The 21,637-nt window shown below is 41.8% G+C and overlaps 1 protein-coding gene across 1 annotated transcript in view; it reads right to left on the minus strand.

The window, feature by feature from the left end:
* Positions 1 to 18,125, minus strand: part of THBS4 (thrombospondin 4) — a 37,937-nt gene extending 19,812 nt beyond the window's left edge. The window contains exons 1-6 of the mRNA XM_072359067.1: positions 17,958 to 18,125; positions 14,150 to 14,353; positions 7,710 to 7,957; positions 6,570 to 6,675; positions 486 to 568; positions 10 to 61 (exon numbers count right to left, since the gene is read on the minus strand). Of these exons, the coding sequence (XP_072215168.1) occupies positions 10 to 61; positions 486 to 568; positions 6,570 to 6,675; positions 7,710 to 7,957; positions 14,150 to 14,353; positions 17,958 to 18,045 (781 nt within the window). The 5' untranslated portion in view covers positions 18,046 to 18,125. The remainder of the gene's footprint in view (positions 1 to 9; positions 62 to 485; positions 569 to 6,569; positions 6,676 to 7,709; positions 7,958 to 14,149; positions 14,354 to 17,957) is intronic.
* Positions 18,126 to 21,637: the final 3,512 nt, after the last annotated feature.

The following is a 21,637-nucleotide window of genomic DNA, read 5'->3' on the forward strand; positions in this document are numbered from 1 at the left end:
AATACTCACCACATGCTTGGCACTCAGCTATGGTATTTCTCAAAAAAGTTGTTTCCTTGACCTTAAGAATACAGAAAATAAACACTGTTTGGATGCAGGTTGTTTGCATCTGGCTTCCAGAACCATTACATTTTTTCCCAATATGCCACTCAGACAACGCAAAATACATACATTATCTTGAAAACAGTTGTTCTTGGTACTCCATAAAGTTAAGGACAGTGGTAATGGTAATACTTCAGTTCAGTGGTTCATTAAGAATGACATGCTTAAGAACAGCCACACACTTGCAAATCCAGTACTGAGAGCAAGGAATAACTGGAACAAATTCATGTTCAGTTCATATATACCTGTACCAGGATCTACCAGGTTGCTGCTTCTCCACTGTGTCATGCATCTGAGGCAATTAACTCTATGCAGAAGCTTACTGCTTACACAAATTCTCCACTGACCCCACTTCACTTCACACTGACGTCCTTACACAGTACCTGTTGTTTGAGAAGGTCTTTCACCTCTCCCAGTATCTGGTTCATTTGCACCATCTGATTCATCAGCTGCCTATTAAAATCACCTGTAGGGAAACAGCAATAGAAGAGTACACAATGCATAACACTCATTCATTTGTCATCATTGTTTCTGAAATGCAGGATCGCCACAGCCGAGAAGGCCAGACACTGCTGATGCTTAAATCCTGTAGCTATACATAGAGAAAACACAGTATTACAGTGCTACAGTGTTTGCAAGAACAGGATTCTACTGGACTGAACTCAACAGTATGCCGCAGATTATGCCGTTTGGCTAGAGAAAGCACAAACTTCTCTCTCACATAAAGAGAAAATCAGTCTGATTTTTCTGCTGTTTTATCAGCATTAAGACTCTCTGCTGAGGTATAATAACGATGGCAACTAATGCCACCAGCCTGAGACTAGTAACCCTAAATGAAACCACAACTTTATGACTGAAGAGGACTGTTTGCAATAACTCATTTAGGACAGGAAGGCAAGGAAGAGGCATGAAGCATCTGTACACATGATGGGGGGGGTCATACTGCCTAAGTACAGTCTATGTTACCACAACCAATTCCTTCACGCTTTCCAGAGTGAAACCATTCAACATTCAGAGCCAGCTCATCGTGAAGCTCTATGTACAAAAAGCAGTCACTCTGACCAAAGCAGCCTTTTTTTAGTACCTGTGCAGTCACTTGGCTTTTCTTCCCAAAGACTACTCAATGCACTGCGCACTATTTCCACAGTCACTTTTCCTTCTAGAGGGGTACACAAAACAGCTACTCAACAGGCTACGAATTCTCAACAGACAGTTCTCAATACCAAAAAATAATTAAAAATTCTGAGAAAAGCCCAAAAAAGTTGCATCTGTAAAGAACGATAGGAAAGGAACAGAACTGACCTACAATTTTTACACAAGATTCCTATTTGTTAAACAAAACATTAGTTTTGACCCAATGCCAGGGAAGAACAAAAGAGCATGTTTAGCACACTAGTTTCAGTCTGTAGCTCGCTTAGGAGTTTGCAGCTATCTCAAGCAGCTATTTGTTTACTTCCTATTATTTCCTTCTCAAAGTCTATATGCCAAAACAAATGCAACAAATACATGCTAATTTTCATTCTAAGCAGGCTGGATATTTTGATATTATGCCCAGTGGCTTCAGGGAGGCTTATTCATGTATTACTTTGAGAGTACTGAAAGCTTGCATAAAAATGCTTTTCTTAATGTTTTCCTCACTGTTTGGTACTTCAGAGCATTTTTCAATGTTTCCAAACATTCTAGTGCAAATTGTACAATTCCATGTATACCACTTCTTCATTTCGTATTTTCTCACCAGCAAGTGTAAAGAGTCAGGAACAATCTATCCTGCCTCTCTGACAGCCCCATTCTTATTTTTATTTGGGGAGGAAGGTGGCAGAAGTTAATATTATAAGTATTTCAGAATCCCCTAACAGAACTTGGCAGGCATGCAAACTGTCAGACCAGATACTGGAGTTTGCTCTTGTTTTGTTTGTATTGTTTTTAAGCACAGAATATTCTTGGCATTACTGACTGAAATCAGACAAAAAAATCTCAAGATTTCAGATGTCTCTCTGTTGGATAGCATTTGAATGAAAATGCAGGTCTGTTTTTCACACTTAAATTTTGCAGACTGTCCACTGTTAAGGCAGACTGAACATGTTACACTGCTATGAACTGTGTGTTCTTTTGGCAAATCTAGATAGCAAAGCAGAAGCAGGTGACCAACTAATATTTTTTTCCTCCTACACTTAAAGCCAAGTCCTATGGTAAGCCTTACCAGTAGCAGAATGGCTGATGATTCATGGTGAAAACCTGGAAAGGTTCTTCAGGGTACTGCTGGGACACAGCATGTTGTAAGATCTACTGTGGAGTGGCATTTTTCCCGGGAGTGGCAGGGTAAGACACAGGTACATACTGAAGCTAAATGGTTATCCAGTTCCTACTACACGGTCTCCCCTGTAACTGTCCTACTTCGGTACTTCCCCAATACAGCTACAGTATACAAGTCAGTAACAATCTACCAGAATAGCTTTCACAATAGCAGAATCCAAAAATCACAGTGTTGGAGAAGACTTCCAAGATCTAGACCAACAATCCACCTATCACCATTATTTCCCCATTAAACCATGTCCCTTACCAAGCCATCTAAAACATGGCTGTCCAACCTTTTGGCTTGCTTGGGTCACACAGAGCGAACAGAGATTGCCTTGGGCTACATAGGTGTATTAAACTTGTTATATATTTTATAAATAACATTTTTTAAAATGTATTTCTGATTAAAATACGAAAAAACATGGAGCAATAAAAGCATAAAACTAGTGGGATGACCTTGTTTACATGAAACTAATAATGCATCAGGTCAGCTCAAAGGCAATGGCTGTCACTCCTACAGAGTTCTCAACGTGTTCATCAGAGATTTTTGATGAAATACTGCCCTTCCTGTGCTTCACCCTCAACAGCAGTTGCTCACAAATGCGTGTACTGCCAAAAAGTGATGACGTGAAATGAATCCAGTGTGACTGTGAAGCGAGGGATATTCTCCTCAGGTAGGAGAGAGCTTATTAAAGCCTGGTAAGTAGACATAATCAAATTTTTCTTTGAGTTGAATGTCTCATTGCAACTCTATACATCTCATGTGAAAATCAGCAAGTAATGTATATACTTCAACTGAAAATAGAATTGCAAATACACACACACAAAAAAAGATTATTTTTTTTTGAAATTCTGAAACCCATTCTCAAATTCCTGCATCAAAACATAAAGCATATTTTTTACTGCTCACAGGACTGCATTCAGTCAATGTACCAAAACGTATCAAATTATGGCAAATAATTTCAACTTGTCATAACTTATGTCTCATTTCAAATGCTGTTGTCTGTAACACAGCACAGTCAAGGTGGCTTTCACCTTGAAGACGCATGTTTAACTCATCTAAATGAGTGGTCAGGTCCACCAAAAATACTGTATCTATGAACCACTTTTAATCTTCAAGTTCTGGCACAAGTTTTCCTTTTGATTCCATAAAAGGAGTTGATTTCACTTTGCAAATCATAATGTCTAAATTTTTAGCATTTTACCCCTTCCTTCCGTAAGTAAATGATGACCCCATAATCAGCAGACATAATTTTAAGGAACTCCTAGAAGTGTCGATGATTCAGTTCCTTGGACTTTATGAAATTCAGAGTTTGATGACTACTTGCATGACATTAACTGAAGTTTTTGCACATTTTTTTGATGCCTGGTGCAGTGATATTTCATGACGTGAGTTACCAATGTTAACTGCATCATCTTCTATTACTTTTTTTAAAGCCCCTCCTTTTTACCAATCGTCACCGGGGCACCATCAGTAGCTATACCGAATACACTGACAAAGGTTAAAGAAAATTTTAATTATATTAGTTTTAATATATTTTTTTAAATGTTCCATACAAATCAAGAGATTTAGTTGTGCCTTTCAGTGTCACCCATCTCTTCAGTGACAAGTTTGTTATCAATACCTCCATAAGTAACTGAAGTCCCTACTCCATCAGCCTGAGGTCAGGACAGGAACATATTTGCCCATATTCTCCTTGGATCTTGTATAGGTCCTTGGATGTGGAGCAGTTGGCCAGGTTCACTAGGTTGTATGAATTCAGGCCACTGAAATGCCTCATACATATCATGCCGCCTTCTAGCTCTCTTTGGAGCTGATACTGGCTCAAGCACCCCGCCACAGCAAAATTAGTCCTGAAGCATTGTTCAGAGAGATTCCGGTTACTAGGCCAAAATTAGAAACCAGCCATGACTGAGGGATGAACAGTAGCTGACAGACTGGTTTCTTGTCAGTCTACTACACAAAGAAAATGTGTACAGAAATTATACACACAACTACAGAGAGGCATGTTCAAAACAAACAGAAGGAAGCATCTCCTAACACATGTAATGAACTTCTTTCTGGAAGACAGTATATTCAAAATTGGACCAATCCATGGAAGAAAACATCCATCAAATACAAAAACTCCAAAGCTCCCTTTACTATTGCTGGACAATTTGTGGAAAACTACACTTCTCTTGCTCATATATTTGTCTGCCTGTTGCCACAGAGCCTTTAAACATAGCTAGGTTTAAAAAATAATGATAAAATCTTAAAAATCAGTGTGTAGCACCAAATTAGTGTATTTATTTATTTAACACAATTCCAATTTCAGGCACCCTACATGAACCAGATGTCCTCCAAAGGTCCATTCTGATGTGACAGCTCTTTGCTATACTGCCTAATTGTTTCAGTCTCACATGCTGAGCACTAAGGAATGCTACTGCTACCAGTGTGAACAATGACCAAACATACAGTCAAAATCATGCAGTTCTTCAGTTCAAAAGCTCTCCTCCGGTGATTTTGATTAATATGAAAACATGTTTTTACCAAAATATGTAGGTTTATACACCCATGGAAGAAGCATTTACATTTCTGTTTTTTCTGGCTGAAGGTAAAATTGTGGCAATATGATATATTGCTTCTGTAGAAGGGACAAAGGGTAAGGCAGCTGAGTTAATATTGCTTTTGGAACGTCTGCATCTGTTCCTTCACTGGATTTGACTATAGAGGCTTTGAATAAATTTGTGAAGGATTTTTTTTTTTTTTTTTTTTTTAATATAAGGTTTAATATGATACTAATTTCACTCAAAAGTTATAAACAACAGAATTTGAGCTGCTAGTCCAAATAGCTCAGCCACAGTGAAGGCAGCCAGGGAGAAACAATATTTTTCTGTACTGCTACAAGTCACATTATTTATAATGAGGGGAAAAAAAAAAAAAAAAAGTGATAAATGAGAAAGCTTCAAATCTGCAATCTGGAAATGTTGCTCAGAAAGCAGAGAGTTTTTCCAGAATACATCACAGAATTACCCTTCCTGCGTATTTGTAAATCCCTGCTGATTTGCAGGAAAACAAAAGAAGACCTTTGATAATAAAGCTGTATTTTTTTGTTTAGACACATATATGTTGAAAAGCAAGAAAACAGAAGTGTGTGCAATTTATTTAGCTACAAGCCAAAAAAGATTTCATTCCAACTGCGAAGCACCAGTTCCTCCATGCACATAAGATAGGCAAGATGCTCTCACACAAATTGTGCATCTTGTTTCCCAGTGACATCAAATCTATTCTAACCTAAAGTAGCAACACCACAGGGTTAGGGCAGAGGACAGGAAAGAATGAGAAAACAAGTTTTTCCTGAATCCTATTTCAAACTTTGAACTTTTATTTCCACTCCTTGCCCCCCCCTCCCGGTGCCCCAGAGTCACATATTTACACGTTGTATGCACAGCATGAAGTCCTTCAGCTACCTTTCAGCAAAAAAGTAGATTAACAGGAACTAGAAAGGAGTTCAGATAGGGCAGTCTAGACCAGGTTCGCTGTGTTGAGATATTAGAGAGCACACTTGCCCATCACATGGGACTGCATCCAGTCAAGTGCTCCTTTCAGGAATCCCAATAGCCCCTGCCCCCTTTGTTTTTTCCCCATTCCCAGCTCAGTCTTCACAATATGTAGCACAGGAAGACAAGGAGTTGGTCCTGCAGCCAATTTCTAGCCCAGCAGATGAACATAAGTGCCAGATAACTTGTGGCAGAACTATAATGGCTGGCTTGCATTGTTTCTTCCCAAACAGATGCACAGGCACTGTAACTGCTTCAGCATACACTTAAGACTCCTGTGCTCCTCCTCATCTCTTATCCTTACCATATCCAGGGCATTCAGATGGCCAACCAAATCTGACACAAATAGATCACGTAACAGAAGTATGGTCTTATGAAGTTACGCTAAAAAGCTTCATTTAATCATCAGACAACCTCCTCTAATAGATTAACAGCATTTTGTGTTACCACTGGTAATTGTGTTTGTTTTCTCTCCAAAATGAGCTATTTATAAAATATTCACAGGATATTATCATGGATGCAACTGAGTGAAATCATTATTATTACTTGTCTACAGAGCTTATCCACATTTTTAGTATCCACCATCACAGCCTCTCTGAATCAGTATCTGATGAACTGGTTGCTGGCCTTACCAGTGTACTGAGGAGCAGATTCAATCTGTTGAAGGAAACAGTCTTGCAGGTTTCTTGCCTGGGCAAGCGTTCCTCCAGTTACCAGCTTCAGCTCATCCAGTGTATCCTGAAGTGAGAAGAAAATGGAGAGCTCATGATTTGGGTACAATGGTGGAAGTGACATGAACTATCAAAGATTAATTTTTCATAGAGATCTCCTCCACTTCCTTAGCATGCAGGGCTCCTATGCTGTCCCTTCAGGACCACTCATCACTATCTGAACTGTAATGAAATCTCAAACTTCTGCCTCACAGGTTCTCACATAGTTGTGATTTTCTTTCTTCCCTCCACCCCACACACACCTTTCTATTCCAAATCATGTGATCTAACATACCAGAAAATTCAGGTTTTTTAGTTTAGTTTTACATCTGCAGTGTACAAAAGTAATTTCGTTGAACTGAATCCAAAGAAATCTTTCATGTCTCCAACAGTTTTATATTCAAATCAAGGAAGTGGGCACCTTAGTGCTTCCCAGTGCTCAGGTCTGCAGTGAAATAAAGCAACCGTGTAGTGTGCGGGCTGAATGCATTTTCACCTTCTAATGCACATTTTACATTAAGGATAATGGAAGATGGTTGTCAAAGATACTGTTTATCTTAGACAACTGATATTGAAATGATAGGAGGCAAGGACAATCCCTGTCTGGGAGACAGAGGCAGAAAAGCTCTAGCTGTAGTCAAACAGATGAGGTTTTGACATTCATCTGCCACCACCTGTGATGCCCTTTCTTTTGTCTTCTCATTCCATGTGAATCACCATTAAAAAAAAAAAAAAAAAAAGCATATGCATAAGCCAAGAGCTCTTCTAAAATGGTCATAAAGGGTTACATTTGTTGTATTGGCCAAGAGCTTTCAAAAGTTCAGTCCCAAGGAGTACTTCATACTAGAAGTGACAGAAACTGCATTTATTTATTTATTTATTAATAAGCTAAAAATTACATTTAAAATGAATAGTAGATTTCTGGGCTCAGTGAAGCTGAGATTTCCGCTGCTCCATAAGGAACTCGTATTTAAATTTATTTCAGAAGCCTGGATTCTGTAATCCAGAAGATCTCTGCTGGTCCCTCTAAGTGCTCAGTCTGTTCCCAGTATTCTTGCTCACCTCTGGTTTCTTCAGGAAGGTGCGTAACTCTACTGTGGCCGATCCCTCCAATAGAGTTGAAAATGCTTTTGGCAGGTCCTGAATGGCACCTACTTGGAGGCAGTCCAGATACAACTCTATTGTACACAGTTCCTGCTGCAGGCCACTCAGCCACAAGATGACAGCATGGGGTTTCCCATCAGCCAGGTGTACGTTGCTAAAAATCACCGAGTTCAACCTCCCATCATTCTTCAGATAGCGAAGCACCACTGGCACAAAATACAGAGAATGACTATCAAAGGGTGACAGATAAAGCAAAATTCTGTGGAAATCTGTAATGGCTCTGGTATTTTTCTCTCATGTCATCTTCAATAAAAGCAGAAATAAATGCTAAGAATAAATGGGACACTGGCTTTCACATCAGAATCATCAGAACTCCTGTGCAGCTCCTGGTTTGTAAGATCACAAAATCATAGGGGTTGGAAGGGACCTCCAGAGATCACCGAGTCCAAACCCCCTGCCAAAGCCGGTTTCCTACACCAGGTCACACAGGTAGGTGTCCAGGCAGGTCCTGAATATCTCCAGAGAAGGAGACTTCACATTCCCCTTATTAGCCTGTTCCAGTGCTCTGTCACCCTTACCGTAAAGAAATTCTTGCATGCATTCGTGCAGAACTTCCTATGCTCAAATTTCTAACAGAGGAGGGCTAAACAGACCCAGTTCACTTAGCCTTCCTTCATAGGGGAGATGCTCCAGGCCCTTCACCATCTTTGTGGCCCTCCGCTGGACTCTTTCCAAGAGACCCCTGTATTTCTTGTACTGTGGAGCCCAGAACTGGACACAATATTCCAGATGAGGCCTTACCATGGCAGAGTAGAGGGAGAGGATCACCTCCCTCAGCATGCTGGCCTTACTCTTTTTAATGCACCCCAGAATGCCATTGGCCTTTTTGGCCATGAGGGCACACTGCTGGCTCATGGCCAACCTGTCGTCCACCAGGATGCCCAGGTCCCTCTCAGCAGAGCTCCTCTCCAGAAGGTCATCCCCCAACCTGTACTGGTACACACAATTATTCATCCCTAGGTGCAAGACTCTACACTTGCTTTTGTTAAACCTCATCTGGTTTCTTATTGCCCAGCTCTCCAGCCTGTCCAGGTCTTGCTGAATGGCAGCACAGCCTGCAGGCATGTCAGCCAGTCCTCCCAACTTTGTGTCATCAGCAAACTTGCTGAGGGTGGCCACTATATCCTCATCAAGGTTACTGATGAAGATGTTGAACAAGACCAGACCCAGCACAGACCCCTGAGGAACACCACTAGTTACAGGTTTCCAACTGGACTCTGCACCGCCAATGATGACCCTCTGTGCTCTGCCAGTCAGCCAGTTCTCAACCCACTTCACTGTCCACTCATCTACCCCACACTTCCTCAGCTTTGTTATAAGGATGTCCTGGGAAACAGTATCAAATGCCTTGCTGAATATTATAAGATACATAATATAAGATATAAGATATTGCAGAGAATGTTTTTCACTGCTTTCTCTAGGCTTTTTTAATAGGCTGAAACAATAAAACATATCACCTTAAACTATGTAGCATTGTAAAAAAATGGTGATGAAGGTAACAGGTGTAGCTGACAGCCTGCTATCAATGCTGGCGCTTGTATATATCTGATAGCCCCAGAAGTATCCTGAAGCAAAAATGTACAGCTAGAAAATCAACTTCAGTGATGTTTATTTGCACTCAGCAAAACCATTTGACTGTGTATCCAAATGTGTCATTAAAGCAATGGAAAGAAGTATGATTCCAAGCACATAATCTGCATTTCAGGCTAAGAAATTAGAAATGAAAACAAAATACAATGCAGAAAATACAAACCCCACTATTAAAGATGACTGCCCCCTACCCTACTTTTAAATTTGAGGCTTCAGTGAATTATCCAACTTGCTACTTCACACAATAGATAATGGAAACAAAATGGGATCAAAAACAGAACAGCATAGAAACAAAACCTCTTTCACGCTGAATAATACTTTTGAAACATCTCCTTCCTTATGAAATTGGATCTGTAAGTTAAGATCTGCAAGTTAAATCTCTTAGATCCACAAAAATCTCTCTGGTTCTCTGAACATGCAGATAGCTGTGGAAGCCATGAGATGAGTGAATCCAGATATCACTTAACAATTCAGCTATGCTAAAAAGATCTTTAAGCAAAGATCCCACTGACCACCAGCTCTGCAAAGTTCATTATTTGCTCACAGTAGTGTATTGTGCACCAAGGGCTTGGTACTGGGGCCACTTTTATTTAACATCTTTATTAACAATCCTGAGGAGATTGAGTGCACCCTCAATAAGTTTGCAGATTATACCAAGTTAGGAGGGAATCTGCCAGAGGGGAGAAAGGCATTACTGAGGGGCCTGGGTAGACTGGATGAGTGCACCAAGGTTAACTGTGTGAGTTTCAATAGGGCCAAGCGTTGGGTCCTGCACCTTGGTCACAACAATCCCAGGCAACCCTACAGATTTGGGGAGGAGTGGCTGGAAAGCTGCCTGATGGAAAGGGACCTTGGTGTACTGGTGGACAGTCAGCTGAATATGAGTGTGCCCAGGAGGCCAAGAAGGCCAATGGCATCCTGGCTTGTATCAGGAATGGTGTGGTGAGCAGGACAAGGAAAGTTATCCTGCCACTGTATTTAGCACTGGTGAGGCCCCACCTCGAGTACTGCGTTCAGTTTTGGGCACCTCCATATAGAAAGGACATTGAGGTGCTGGAACAGGTCCAAAGAAGGATGGTAAGGCTTGTGAAGGGTCTGGAGAACATGCCCTATGAGGAGTGACTGAAGGAAGTTGGGCTGTTTAGTCTGGGGAAGAGGAGGCTGAGGGGAGACCATACTGCTCTTTTCCAATATCTGAAAGGTGACTGCAGTGAGAGCAGAGCTGTTCTTTTCTCACTGGTGACAGAATGAGGGGAAATGGCCTCAAGTTGTGCCAGGGTAGGTTTAGGTTGGATATCAGGACAAACTTCTCTACTGAAAGGGTTGTTAAGCGCTGGAACAGGCTCTACAGGGTGGTTGAGTCACCATCCCTGGATGTGTTTAAAAACCATTTGGATGTGGTGCTCAGGATTTAGTGGAAGGTTGTTAGAGTAGCACGGCTAGGTTGCTGTTGGACTTGATGATCCTTAAGGTCTTCTCCAACCTGAGTAATTCTATGATTCTAAGGAGTCAAGCCACAGATTCTGGACGCCTATACAGCAATGTGCTAGCTCTTCTCAGCATCTGTCTCAGGTCACAGAGGGTTGCCACTACTGCACCAAGCGGGAGCTCACACATTCTCTGACCTTCAAGAAACAGCTAAATTGAAATGAAGACAATTAAAAATTGTGGTGACACTGGAGCAAAAATGCTTTTATCAACTTCAGAGAGAACATGAGTCTAACACTGAATTCACCCTACTCAGCTAACTAATTTTCCTATCAACTTTCCACTACTAATACACTCTCTGATGCTGTGATGTCTCTGTCAGCAGCGGACACATACCCAGTAACTCAAAGATTCACAATTTTTCTAATTGCTTATTCGAGTTAAAATAACCCAGATTTATACCAGCATGAATAGTGCAGAGTATGTCTCCATCTTTTAAGTCTACACTAGCACTAAAGCCTCAGCAGCTGTGATCAATATCAGGAATGTTTTCATTGTTGTCTAAGTTAAAATGCTGCCAGTGCTGAGACTTCCGCAAAGGTGCATGAGGTCATCAGTAACTTGCTAATAGTGTTTACTGGCCAGCTCTAAGACCTGGCAAGACAGAGTATGTTGCAAGCATTTTACTTATGTAAATATTACGCATGCTGCAACATAAAATAGCAGGGTCTTCAGATCTGGGCCCTGTATTCAGAGTGACCAAATGCAGCAATAAGTTAGAGAAAGGAGGAGGAGATGGCGGCAGGGTTGAACCCTGCCAGAATAATTTCAAGACGAGCAGCAGTCTGGCTCGGATGAAGGATAAAGTATTCCTTCCATAGCCAAAGCCAAATACCCATCTGGTAAACTAGAGTAGGGTCCTGAAGGGAGATTTTGCTGGATCACAGCCTCTGTACAATTTAACCCATCCAAGACCTTGAATTCATTTTTACTGCTATGATGCCTTACACTGGCATTCCTCAGAGTAAGCATCTCCTCCATGCTGTTTAAGAAACATTCAATGAAACTACTAATTCTGACAGTAAATTGGAACCACTTTGCTGACTAGTTAAATTTTATCAGCTTTATGCATTTACTAATGTTTATTTCAGAAAGGAACCATTCAAAACTGATAAGCAGCCCAAGGACTCTATTTGCAATTTGACTCAAAAAATACACTGGACAAAACATATTAAATTGACCAGCAGTTCCTTAAATCATGCATGTAACAATCCACTGTGCATCAATACTACCACACAAAGGTGATAGAAAGAGCTTAACCACTAATGTAAACGGAACGGATACAGTGGCAAAATCTTCCTCTCAGTGGCACACAATGTAGAGCCAGGCAAGACCTCAATATGGACTTCACAAATCAAAGGGAAAAGAGAAATCTCACATTAAATGCATGCTTTAAAAACAATTAATATTATGTTTGCTACCAAGTTTACCACAATAAAAATGAAACATCAGCAAACCATGAAGAATGCAGCCCACAAATAAATGTGGTACTGTAAAATACCCAATATTGTAAAATACCCAATATTGTAAAATACTGGGCTACTCAGATGAGAAGGTACACATATGTACCCTTCCAAAGACAACATGTTTAGACATTACATTTTGATAAGACGTCAACACTGGTTCACTGTTGAAGTGACAATCTCCAGCCTTGAAAGGATCAGAAGCAGGCCCTACACTCTAAATTTTCTACTTGTGTGATGATCTCATAGATGTGTTTTTACTGTTTGTATGAAGTAGACATATGGGATACTTGACACTTCTGGAGAAACTGCATATGGAATCACTGTGAAACACTGTTTACTACTCACACCTTGCCATACATCTCAAACAAGATGCATTAAAATAAAAAGGAGGTGAAGACACCTCTGTGGAACAGACTTGCTGTGAAAAGCCTCTCTACGAGCCATAAGCCCTTCACAACACATAGGTTACAAGACTCCTGCAACTACCAAAGGTAGAAAATGGCACTAGTCACCAAGAGTAAAAATTTCTTCATGTTGTTCATCTGTATACCGCAAGCCTGTCATGGGTACTTCTTAAATACAATGCTAACATACCGAGGACAGAACTAAAATAAACCATACAACTTTCCATCAGAAAGCTTCACCAACTCTGTTAGTTAAAGTATATCACTAATTGTCAGGAATGCGGGTATTCTCGCAAATCAAATGAAGAGTGTGATGAGATAAAAATTATTTACACACATGAATACATACATTTGTATTTCTACATAACATTTACAGGCATAATTGTGTGTGCATGTGTAAATGGTAAGGACAGAAAATATGTCTGATACAGCACTTAATTAACAATTAAGTGATAAGGAACTGTACTACAGTTACTAATGCAACTGTATGGCTATATCTCAGCCACTCACAACGGATACACAGCAGAAAAAGTCTTATTCTCTGACTTCAGAAGGATTTGGGAAGACCTGACAAAAATATCATTGTTTTAACCAGCTTACTTCTCTTTGTTTTCCAAATAAAAGCTGTGATTTTCTTTAGCATGTAGTTTTCCTACATCTGAACTTAATTTTTTCAGTAGAGTTTCTCATAATTAGGCTTACACAGCTGTCTGACTATAATAATGGCAGCAGCAAATAATCATAGCAGTGGCAAAATCAGTGGAACAACAATAGCTTACATCACTTAGTAATTTTTCACTGGACTGCAATATTGCAATACATTTTATATATGTGGATATGGTCTCCCTATTTCTAAAAATGTGCCCAAGTTCCTACGCATATTTCTAAAGAACTATTTTCAATAAATTAAGAGCAAATTAACCAAAAAGTCCTTTAAGTGCTAGGAATGTTTGTCCTGCATAGTCACATCTAACCTCCAGGGTCACTGAAAGAACCAGCCTTTCATATGCATGAGGTAGCTTGTGCGTGTGTCCCTCACATTCCTGAGTAATAAGAACCAGTGATTGTCCCCCAGGGGAATTAAAAAAAAAAGAAAGAAAAACAAATTGATTCCTTTCTCTGATATTTTTTTCCCCACCCCATTTCCCAGCTCTGTGATACCAGCTGACTGTGGGGTCTGCTTCCCTGGGCAGGAGAGCACAGCATCCTGTGAGTGGGACAAACCAGCAGAGTGGGAAGATGCTTCCAACACTTACCTCGAGAGCTGGCATCATGCAACAAGAATGACCCAAGCATAAAGGTTAATCACATCATTTTCCACGTTGCTCTGTGACATACAGCAAGGATGGACCCGGTCCTAGCTTTCCCCTACTTAATACAAACAACTCACCTTTATCCATCCGTCCCATTACTGTAAACTCAAAATACTGCCTGTCGTCAGCTGGTGAATACAGGCCAAATACAGTGGCTGTGCTCTTTGGCTGCAGTTTGAACGCTGAAAGCAGGAACACTTCATTCAGCGTAGGATCCCCAAGTGCTTGCTGCAGGATGCTTGTTACCGCTCTCTTGTTGTCATATGAAAGAAGATCAATAACTGAAAAACAAAAGTTTCAACAGCAGTTTGAATACAATAATGAGCCAAGAACTATGTATCCTGAAGCCAGTTCATCCACTATTGCAATGTGCTGGAGAAAGCTTCAGGGAGATCCCAATGAAGCCTCCAGTGCACAAAGGGAGCTTACAAACAAGATGAAGGGCAACTTTTACTTAGTCTGACAGTGACAGGACAAAGTAGAACAGTTTCAAAGGAAAAGGAGAAATTTAGATTAAAATGTTAGGAACAATTTTTTCACTCAGTGGGTGGTGAGGCCCTGGTTACTCAGACTAGCTGTCTATGCCCTACCCCTGGATGGGGCCCTGGGCAGCCTGGGCTGGTGGGTAGCAACGCTGCTCACAGCAAAGGCTTGAAACCAGATAATCTGTACAGTCCTTTCCAACCCAAGCCATTCTGAGATTCTATTCCATGATAATTTATTAAAACATAAATACTTAAGTCTTCAAAATGAGGTTCTCAAATACTTTTGGGTAGGTCTCTAAGATTTTTGTATCTTTTGAGATATACCCCAACATAAAAGCTTTTCCAACAATTCCAGCTTTCATAAATTAAAAGGAGTATTTTTGTCGCTTTTTAATAACATTCATAATCCAGCATCAAAGTCCTCAGACAGATTTCTGGTGTGCTTATCCTAAGAATTATTTTGATGGCATTTGCAGGGCATCAATTAAAGTGCTAAAGAACCAGGTAAGTAATACGATATTCATAACCTCCTTCTCACTTCACTGACTTCTCAGATGATGCATTATATAAATAAAACTCATCTTTCCCCTCTGGCACAGATAAGGAAGAGAGGCCTGACAAAAAATAAAAAAACCTATGGCAGAGTGAAAGCTACTTCCAATTTTTCTTTTTAATTTTTTACATGGTGCAGCAGCAAAGGGTCTAAATATTATACTACTAAGTATGCCAGCTCTCTTATGCCCCTAAAACAACAAGCTACTTTTTCCTCAATGTTTCTAAAGACATGACGTCTCCAAACTCAAAACTATTCTACCAGGAAACCTAGCAACCTCCCATTGGAGCATAATGCTGTCAGAGTGGTATATACATTATGACCTTCCAGGGAAGACTGATCAACGGCTATGCACAAGCATTATTAAAATATATGGGCATAGTTAGCCATCCCATACCACTATTACTCCACAGACAAGGCCATCCTAACACAAGAGTGTTTCCATACACCAGTAGAAGAATGAGACTCAAGAGCATCCATAGCACAATCACACAGGTATATGGTCCTACCCACAGCCACATGGTAAACCTTGTTCACTCAAATGACAGACTAGGTTCACACTGCTGCTTCTGCTCATTCTGAAGCATCCATCCATTTGGACACTGACGTCATTTCCAAATAAAGAGAAGTGAAGACGTTTTTCCCTTCACCTCTCAAAAGCAATGAAATCTAGATCGTAGCTCATGTCTAAATCCTTACCGACTCCAAGGATCTTGTGGTTCTCCTAGGGGCTTTCAAGACAATATGCAGAAATAATCAGGCACTTGACTTGCATGCATTTGTAGTGTTGTTGTCAACAAACATCTGAAATTAACTTGTCAAATTTCCTTTCTTCCACAGTTTAGACTTATAAGCACCCCAGGACAACCACTGCTCCCTCTGAAACCAGCAATCCAGACAACAGTGGCAAAAGTTTAAACATTTCATCAGTTTCAGTCTACACAAAGCAAAGCAGCTGGTCAAGCAAAAGACCGAAATGTAACTCATGATTGTGTACATCGTCATTTGGAGGTAATAAACATTCTTAAACTATAACTGGATCACTGGAACACAGCACTGAATTCTCTTACAGTGAAAAATATAACAACATGATTCTTTTCCATCCTAGGTCTGTTTGCTGACTTCATATCAAACACCAAAATACTACAAAAGTAACTACTAACTATGAAAAAACTTCTTTACATTTTTAATTTATAAATGAATATTTGGTTTGTTTGGTATTTGCATTCCACAATCCTTCAGCAGTACACTACTGAACTCTCTCTTGGAGTACCTTCACAAGTGCATATGTCAGAATCCATCCTGTCATGTCAACTACACGAGCCAGCAAAAGTGCATAGGAGATCGGTGATGCTATAATAATTCATTCTCCATCCTTAGGAGAGCTGGCAGGAACACAACTCTTAAACCTTACAGAGACAATTTCTTGTTTGAGTGGGATGTGAAAGAGATCTACAAGGATTTCAGATTTCATTTTTTAAGGTGAATCACGTCTTTTCATTCCACTCCTTCAAAAGAGAGGCTTGAAAACAAACTAATAGGACAGGACTGCCAAAGCTGGAAGGCACGAACATCTGGTTTCAATAAGTGCACTAGGAGGGAAGACTTGGGCATGCCTGTAAGCACAAGTGCGTGCGTGCATTCCCACCAAGCTGAAATGAGCCCACTTGCAGCATAGCCCAGGAGTCTTCTCCCCTCTGCTTCCTCTGTTTTTCTGTTGTTCCTCCCTTTTGAAGGAACCTGCGCAACCTCCCATGAAAACAGCAACATGATTAATGGTAGCAATCCATTTCTTGTAGATAGGTCCTAAAACTTCCAACACTTAAGGTAGGAACTAAAATACGTGACAGAAAGCCTTAAGGAGGGGTGAGAATTAAATCAGTTACAGAACAGAGCACAAAAGATTTTCCCTTTATTTCTGCTGACACAGTACACCAGCTTTCAGAACCCTTCCAAGGTTCCCCACCAGTCACAACTATCCATAGTATGAAAACATCACTACTGCTCAACACTCTTCAAGATGTTTAATGACACTCTTGTCACCGGCAGTGAAACCCAGAGCCTGATTTTGAAGTGCAGGAATATCAAAGGATGCGAGCAGTGTCCCTGTCTGGCCGCTGCCCCCAGCTAAACTGCAAGTCTGCCTTTTGTTGAACTTCTTTTTTTTCTGCCTCTGCTTTTTTAAACGGTACAATTCTCAGAAATACTTCCAATCAAGAGGAACTTTATTAAAGAAAACACAGATAAATTAACCTCTCTTGTAGACCCTCTTCGAGTGCCTGACTAAGTACAACCTATTAAAACGTCAAACACTATTCCACAGCCACACGCAGCTGCCGAGCGGTGCCCCTCGCTCTAAAACAAAGCAGGTGCTGGCTCAGTGTGTCCGTAACGCTGCCGTACAAGTTGCTGCTGGACTGAGAAGAAACCTTTTTTCCTACTCAAGTCCTGCTTCACGGAATGGATTTTCCTCGACGAGTTTCCATTGCTCAGCACTTTACCTCCCATTTATGACAACCTGCATCTTGCAGTTGCAAAACAGTCTTCGGATGCTCAAGGACCCCACAAAACCAGGCTGCTTTCTGACGACGTTAGCGGGTGAAGAAGTCGGCTGCGCGACCCCGAGGGGGCAAAGCGAGGCCGGGTGCGGCAGGGTAGTGCTCCCCGCTCCACTCCTCTCACTGCAGGCAGCCGCCCCAACTCCTCTAGCTCCGGGCAACCCCATCCCAAAACACCTATACAAAAAAATGAAGGGGAAGAGGAAAAAAAAAAAAAAAAAAAAAAAAAGAAGAAGAAGAAGAAAAGGAAAGATCGCTAATGCGAGGAGGGATGGCGCGGGGCCCTTACCTCGAGGGGCGGGCGGCGCAGCATGGCCCGGGCAGAGTTGCAGGGCAAGCGGCAGCAGCAGCAGGGCGGCGCCGCGCTCGCAACCCATGGCGGCCGCGGGCCGGGCAGCGCGAGAGGACGGCGCGCCGCTCCGCTTCCCTCCGGACCCGCGTTTAACGGAGGCTGCCCCGCGTGTGGGGAGGGACGGGGCGGGCGGCAGGCCATTGGCCCGGGGGCGGGCGGGGGCTGAGCCGGGGCAGGGCGCAGCCGTTTGAGGTGGTGCAGGTGTCTGTGGTGTGGGGACGTGGTCTTACTTCGATTTTGGTTTCACCTGCTTTTTGTAGCTAATGAATGTCATTGAAAGGTGTGGTGCAGACTGCAGTATGGAGTCAACCAGGTGTCACTGAACTATGGAATCGTTAAGGTTGGAAAAGATGCCTCAGATATCTAGTCCTCAGTAGCACATCCACGCGTTTCTTGAACACCTTCACCACCCCTCTGGGCATTGCATTCCAATAGCTAACCACTCTTTCTAAGAAGTTTTTTCTAATATCCAATCTGAACCTCTGCTGGTGTACCTTGCTCTATCACTGTCTATCACTGTTACCTTGGTGGACAATGCCCACATGGATACAGCCTCCTTTCAGGTCATTGTAAAGAGCAATAAAGTCTCCCCTGAACCTCCTCTTCTGGAGACTCAGCAATCAGGCTTCCCTTAACCGCTCCCCATAAGACTTCTGTTTCTAGAAGCCTTGACTATCACTGTTAGGAACATGGAATTCGGCTTCTGTCATTTCTCTTAGAATTCAGGGATAGTGGGAGAGCTCCAACCAACAGGACTGGGGTTACTAGGAAAGGTTGCTTGTCTTAACAACCCCCTAGGCCTCAGGACTTAACCAAGTTCTGTAAAAACAAACAATAACAACAACAAAAACACAACAAAACCCCAACACTTCAGCTCTCAACTACATGGATTTTCAGTACTTGATGTGCTCCTGAGATGTAACTATCCCATTTTCTGTCCACTAGAAGGTTCCAATCTCAGCACTGCTGACACTGAGGAAGCACAGCACAAGCGAGTGAACCCTCTGGGGGCTGTGCTGCCAGTCTGCTCCATGTCCTTTGGAAGCCACCCCTAAGCAGTGCTTCCCTGCACCCTGCTTACCAGACAGAGACCAGCTACCTGCTGGGCACTTCTCCCACCAGGGGCTGACAGTATGTGGCAGGCTCCCAACCTGCTGCACTCCCTTCCTCATCCTGTGTCCCTCCACCCACCCCAGCCCACAGACAAACCTCTGCCACATCAGAAGCAGCTCAGGGAGCTGTGGCTGCACCCCTTCCAGCTTGCAGCCACAGCTGGAATAGCTGGAGATGTCTGATATCATTTGCATCATAAAAACAGGAGCAATAATAGCAGGAAAAATTTATGTTAAATGAGCAAAGTGGTGTTGATTAATGTTCAGCACATCAGGCATGGCATACAGTTAATGAGCACTGAGGAGGACCACCTGAGAGCTCACTGCGTGCAGGGCAATATACAGCATGCAGCAGGGTGGGGGCCATCAGCATATTGTTGAGAGCAGGCTGGAGCTGTGGTGGGATTCTCAAATACCTTCTGCTGGCCTGTAGTTGCTTGCCCTTCAGACACCCTCCAACATGGTACTTTCCCCATACCACAGAACACCCATATCGTTAGCCTGTATGTGTAAGTGTTGACCTTCTCCTTCAGTTGCACATTTCTGTCTTCACCTATTAATTGTCTGGAGAGTGCTTCCCTGTTATCCAGTGTGTCCTAGCACAACGTTCTTCCTCCCCACACTATGCTTCCACGTGTGCCTCCACACAACACAAAATGCCTTAGTAAATGCCTTGCTTTCACTCCCAGCACCCCTGCTCATGTGGTAGAAATGGGGAAGCGGTATGGTGACACCAATGGGCTGGCAGAGTGCTGCACCACAGAGAAAGCAAAACAGAGCAGTGGGTTGAGCATTATGGAGCAGGAAGAAAGGTAAGGCTGAAAGGGAGAGAGCAGGAGGCAAGGATGTGGAACAAAGAAAAGGAAAAACAGAGCCACAGGTATCCTAGGAGTAAGTTTCAGCCCAGAACCTGTCCGTAAAAATGATGGAGACAGCACAAGCTAATAGCAGAGGCTAATGTCTGGATGTACAGCAGCACTGATACTGCCCTATCATCAGTTAGCATGAAGGAGAAACCCTTTCATCACCAAAGAGCATCTTTGACAACACAGGTCTGACAGTGTGCACCCCTCCCCTCCTTGTTCCCCAGCTTCCTCCTTGGCCTGGTCTCACATACAGGCCTTGCACAGGAAGGCAATGAGCAACAGTACTAATAATGCTCTTGCTAAGACAGATTAACAACCACAGATCTGTCTTAAAGTTGGGAGACTGAAAGGACTGATAGCAGACACCTGGTTCAACAGCTGAAGGCCAACTGAACATGAACCAAAGAACAAACTATGACTCAATCATCATACCCCATAAACAGTAAGCAGACTATAGCCCTCAGAGCTTGTCTACTTGGTAGTGGATTGTAGTCAAGATTTCCCTTTAAGTAGAGGAGCCTTAACAGGTTACACCTGTGTAGAGATACACTTTGACATTAAGATACCTTGCTGATAGATATCCTCAGAAAGTAACTGACTGTTTGTTTTAAGCTTTTTTAGCTTCTTTGAGACCGTATCTTATATTTACTGTGCACGTATGATATCTTAGCCATAAACTGCTGGCCAAGTCTGGCACTGGGTGTGGATTCACCTTGGCTCCTTACCTCTGTGTTTCAAGTTTAGAAAGCAAATGAATCTGCTCTGAGCCTTGAGGCTCAAAGGAAATTTCCTATATCAAGGTGTTTAACCCTACCCTCTATGCAGTGTATTCAGCCACCTCCAATCTTGTTAAGTTACAGTTAGATTGCTGCATTATACCTGACTTATATTTCTGCTTTTTTTTTTCATGAGTGAAGTGTATAGTCTAGTTGTTTCCATTCATGACAGTAGGCTTAAATGCCTAACACAAAAACATCATGAACATTTGCAAAATCATCACAGCTCCATGGAAAGTATTCAGTGACTACTGCAAATAAAAAAGGACGCTAGATGGAAAAGTTTTCTGTTTGCCTGTCTGGAGGAATGCTAACAATTATTTGCATCCACTTACCGTGTAATTGCTTTGAGTTTATCAAAATGTAAGAAATATTTTCTTGGAAAGTTCCTTTTCCTGGACTATTTAATAAATCATCTTAACTTGTTTTTCACTTCTGAGTTACTTACAGTGGAGTCTTGTGGACTGGTACTAATCAACTCAGTGTGAGGAAGATCTTGTCTGTGGCATTTTATTCTCTTTGCTATTGGCTGTTTGAGATTCAAATTCTGTTTTTCCTCTGCCTGCTTACTCGTTGTGCTTATTCACCATGTGAGTTAGAGCAAGATTTGGTAAACAGAGCATACCACACAATAAAACAAAACAAGTCCATAAAATACATAAGCAGAAGTTTAAGATCATATTTAAATAAAGTTATCCAGTACGCACAAAGGTCACTGCAATTTTCCAAGTTTTTATTTTTTAGTATTGGAGTATGTTACAGACTGGAAGAGATTTTGTGCTCAAGCAAAACCTTCTTTAAGGGATTTTTACAAAGCATAGTGTTTATCTGCTGTCTGGATGGGACTGTTTGACCTTGTAACC

This window comes from Excalfactoria chinensis, chromosome Z (genome assembly GCF_039878825.1).
Source record: "Excalfactoria chinensis isolate bCotChi1 chromosome Z, bCotChi1.hap2, whole genome shotgun sequence".
Classification (NCBI taxonomy): domain Eukaryota; kingdom Metazoa; phylum Chordata; class Aves; order Galliformes; family Phasianidae; genus Excalfactoria; species Excalfactoria chinensis.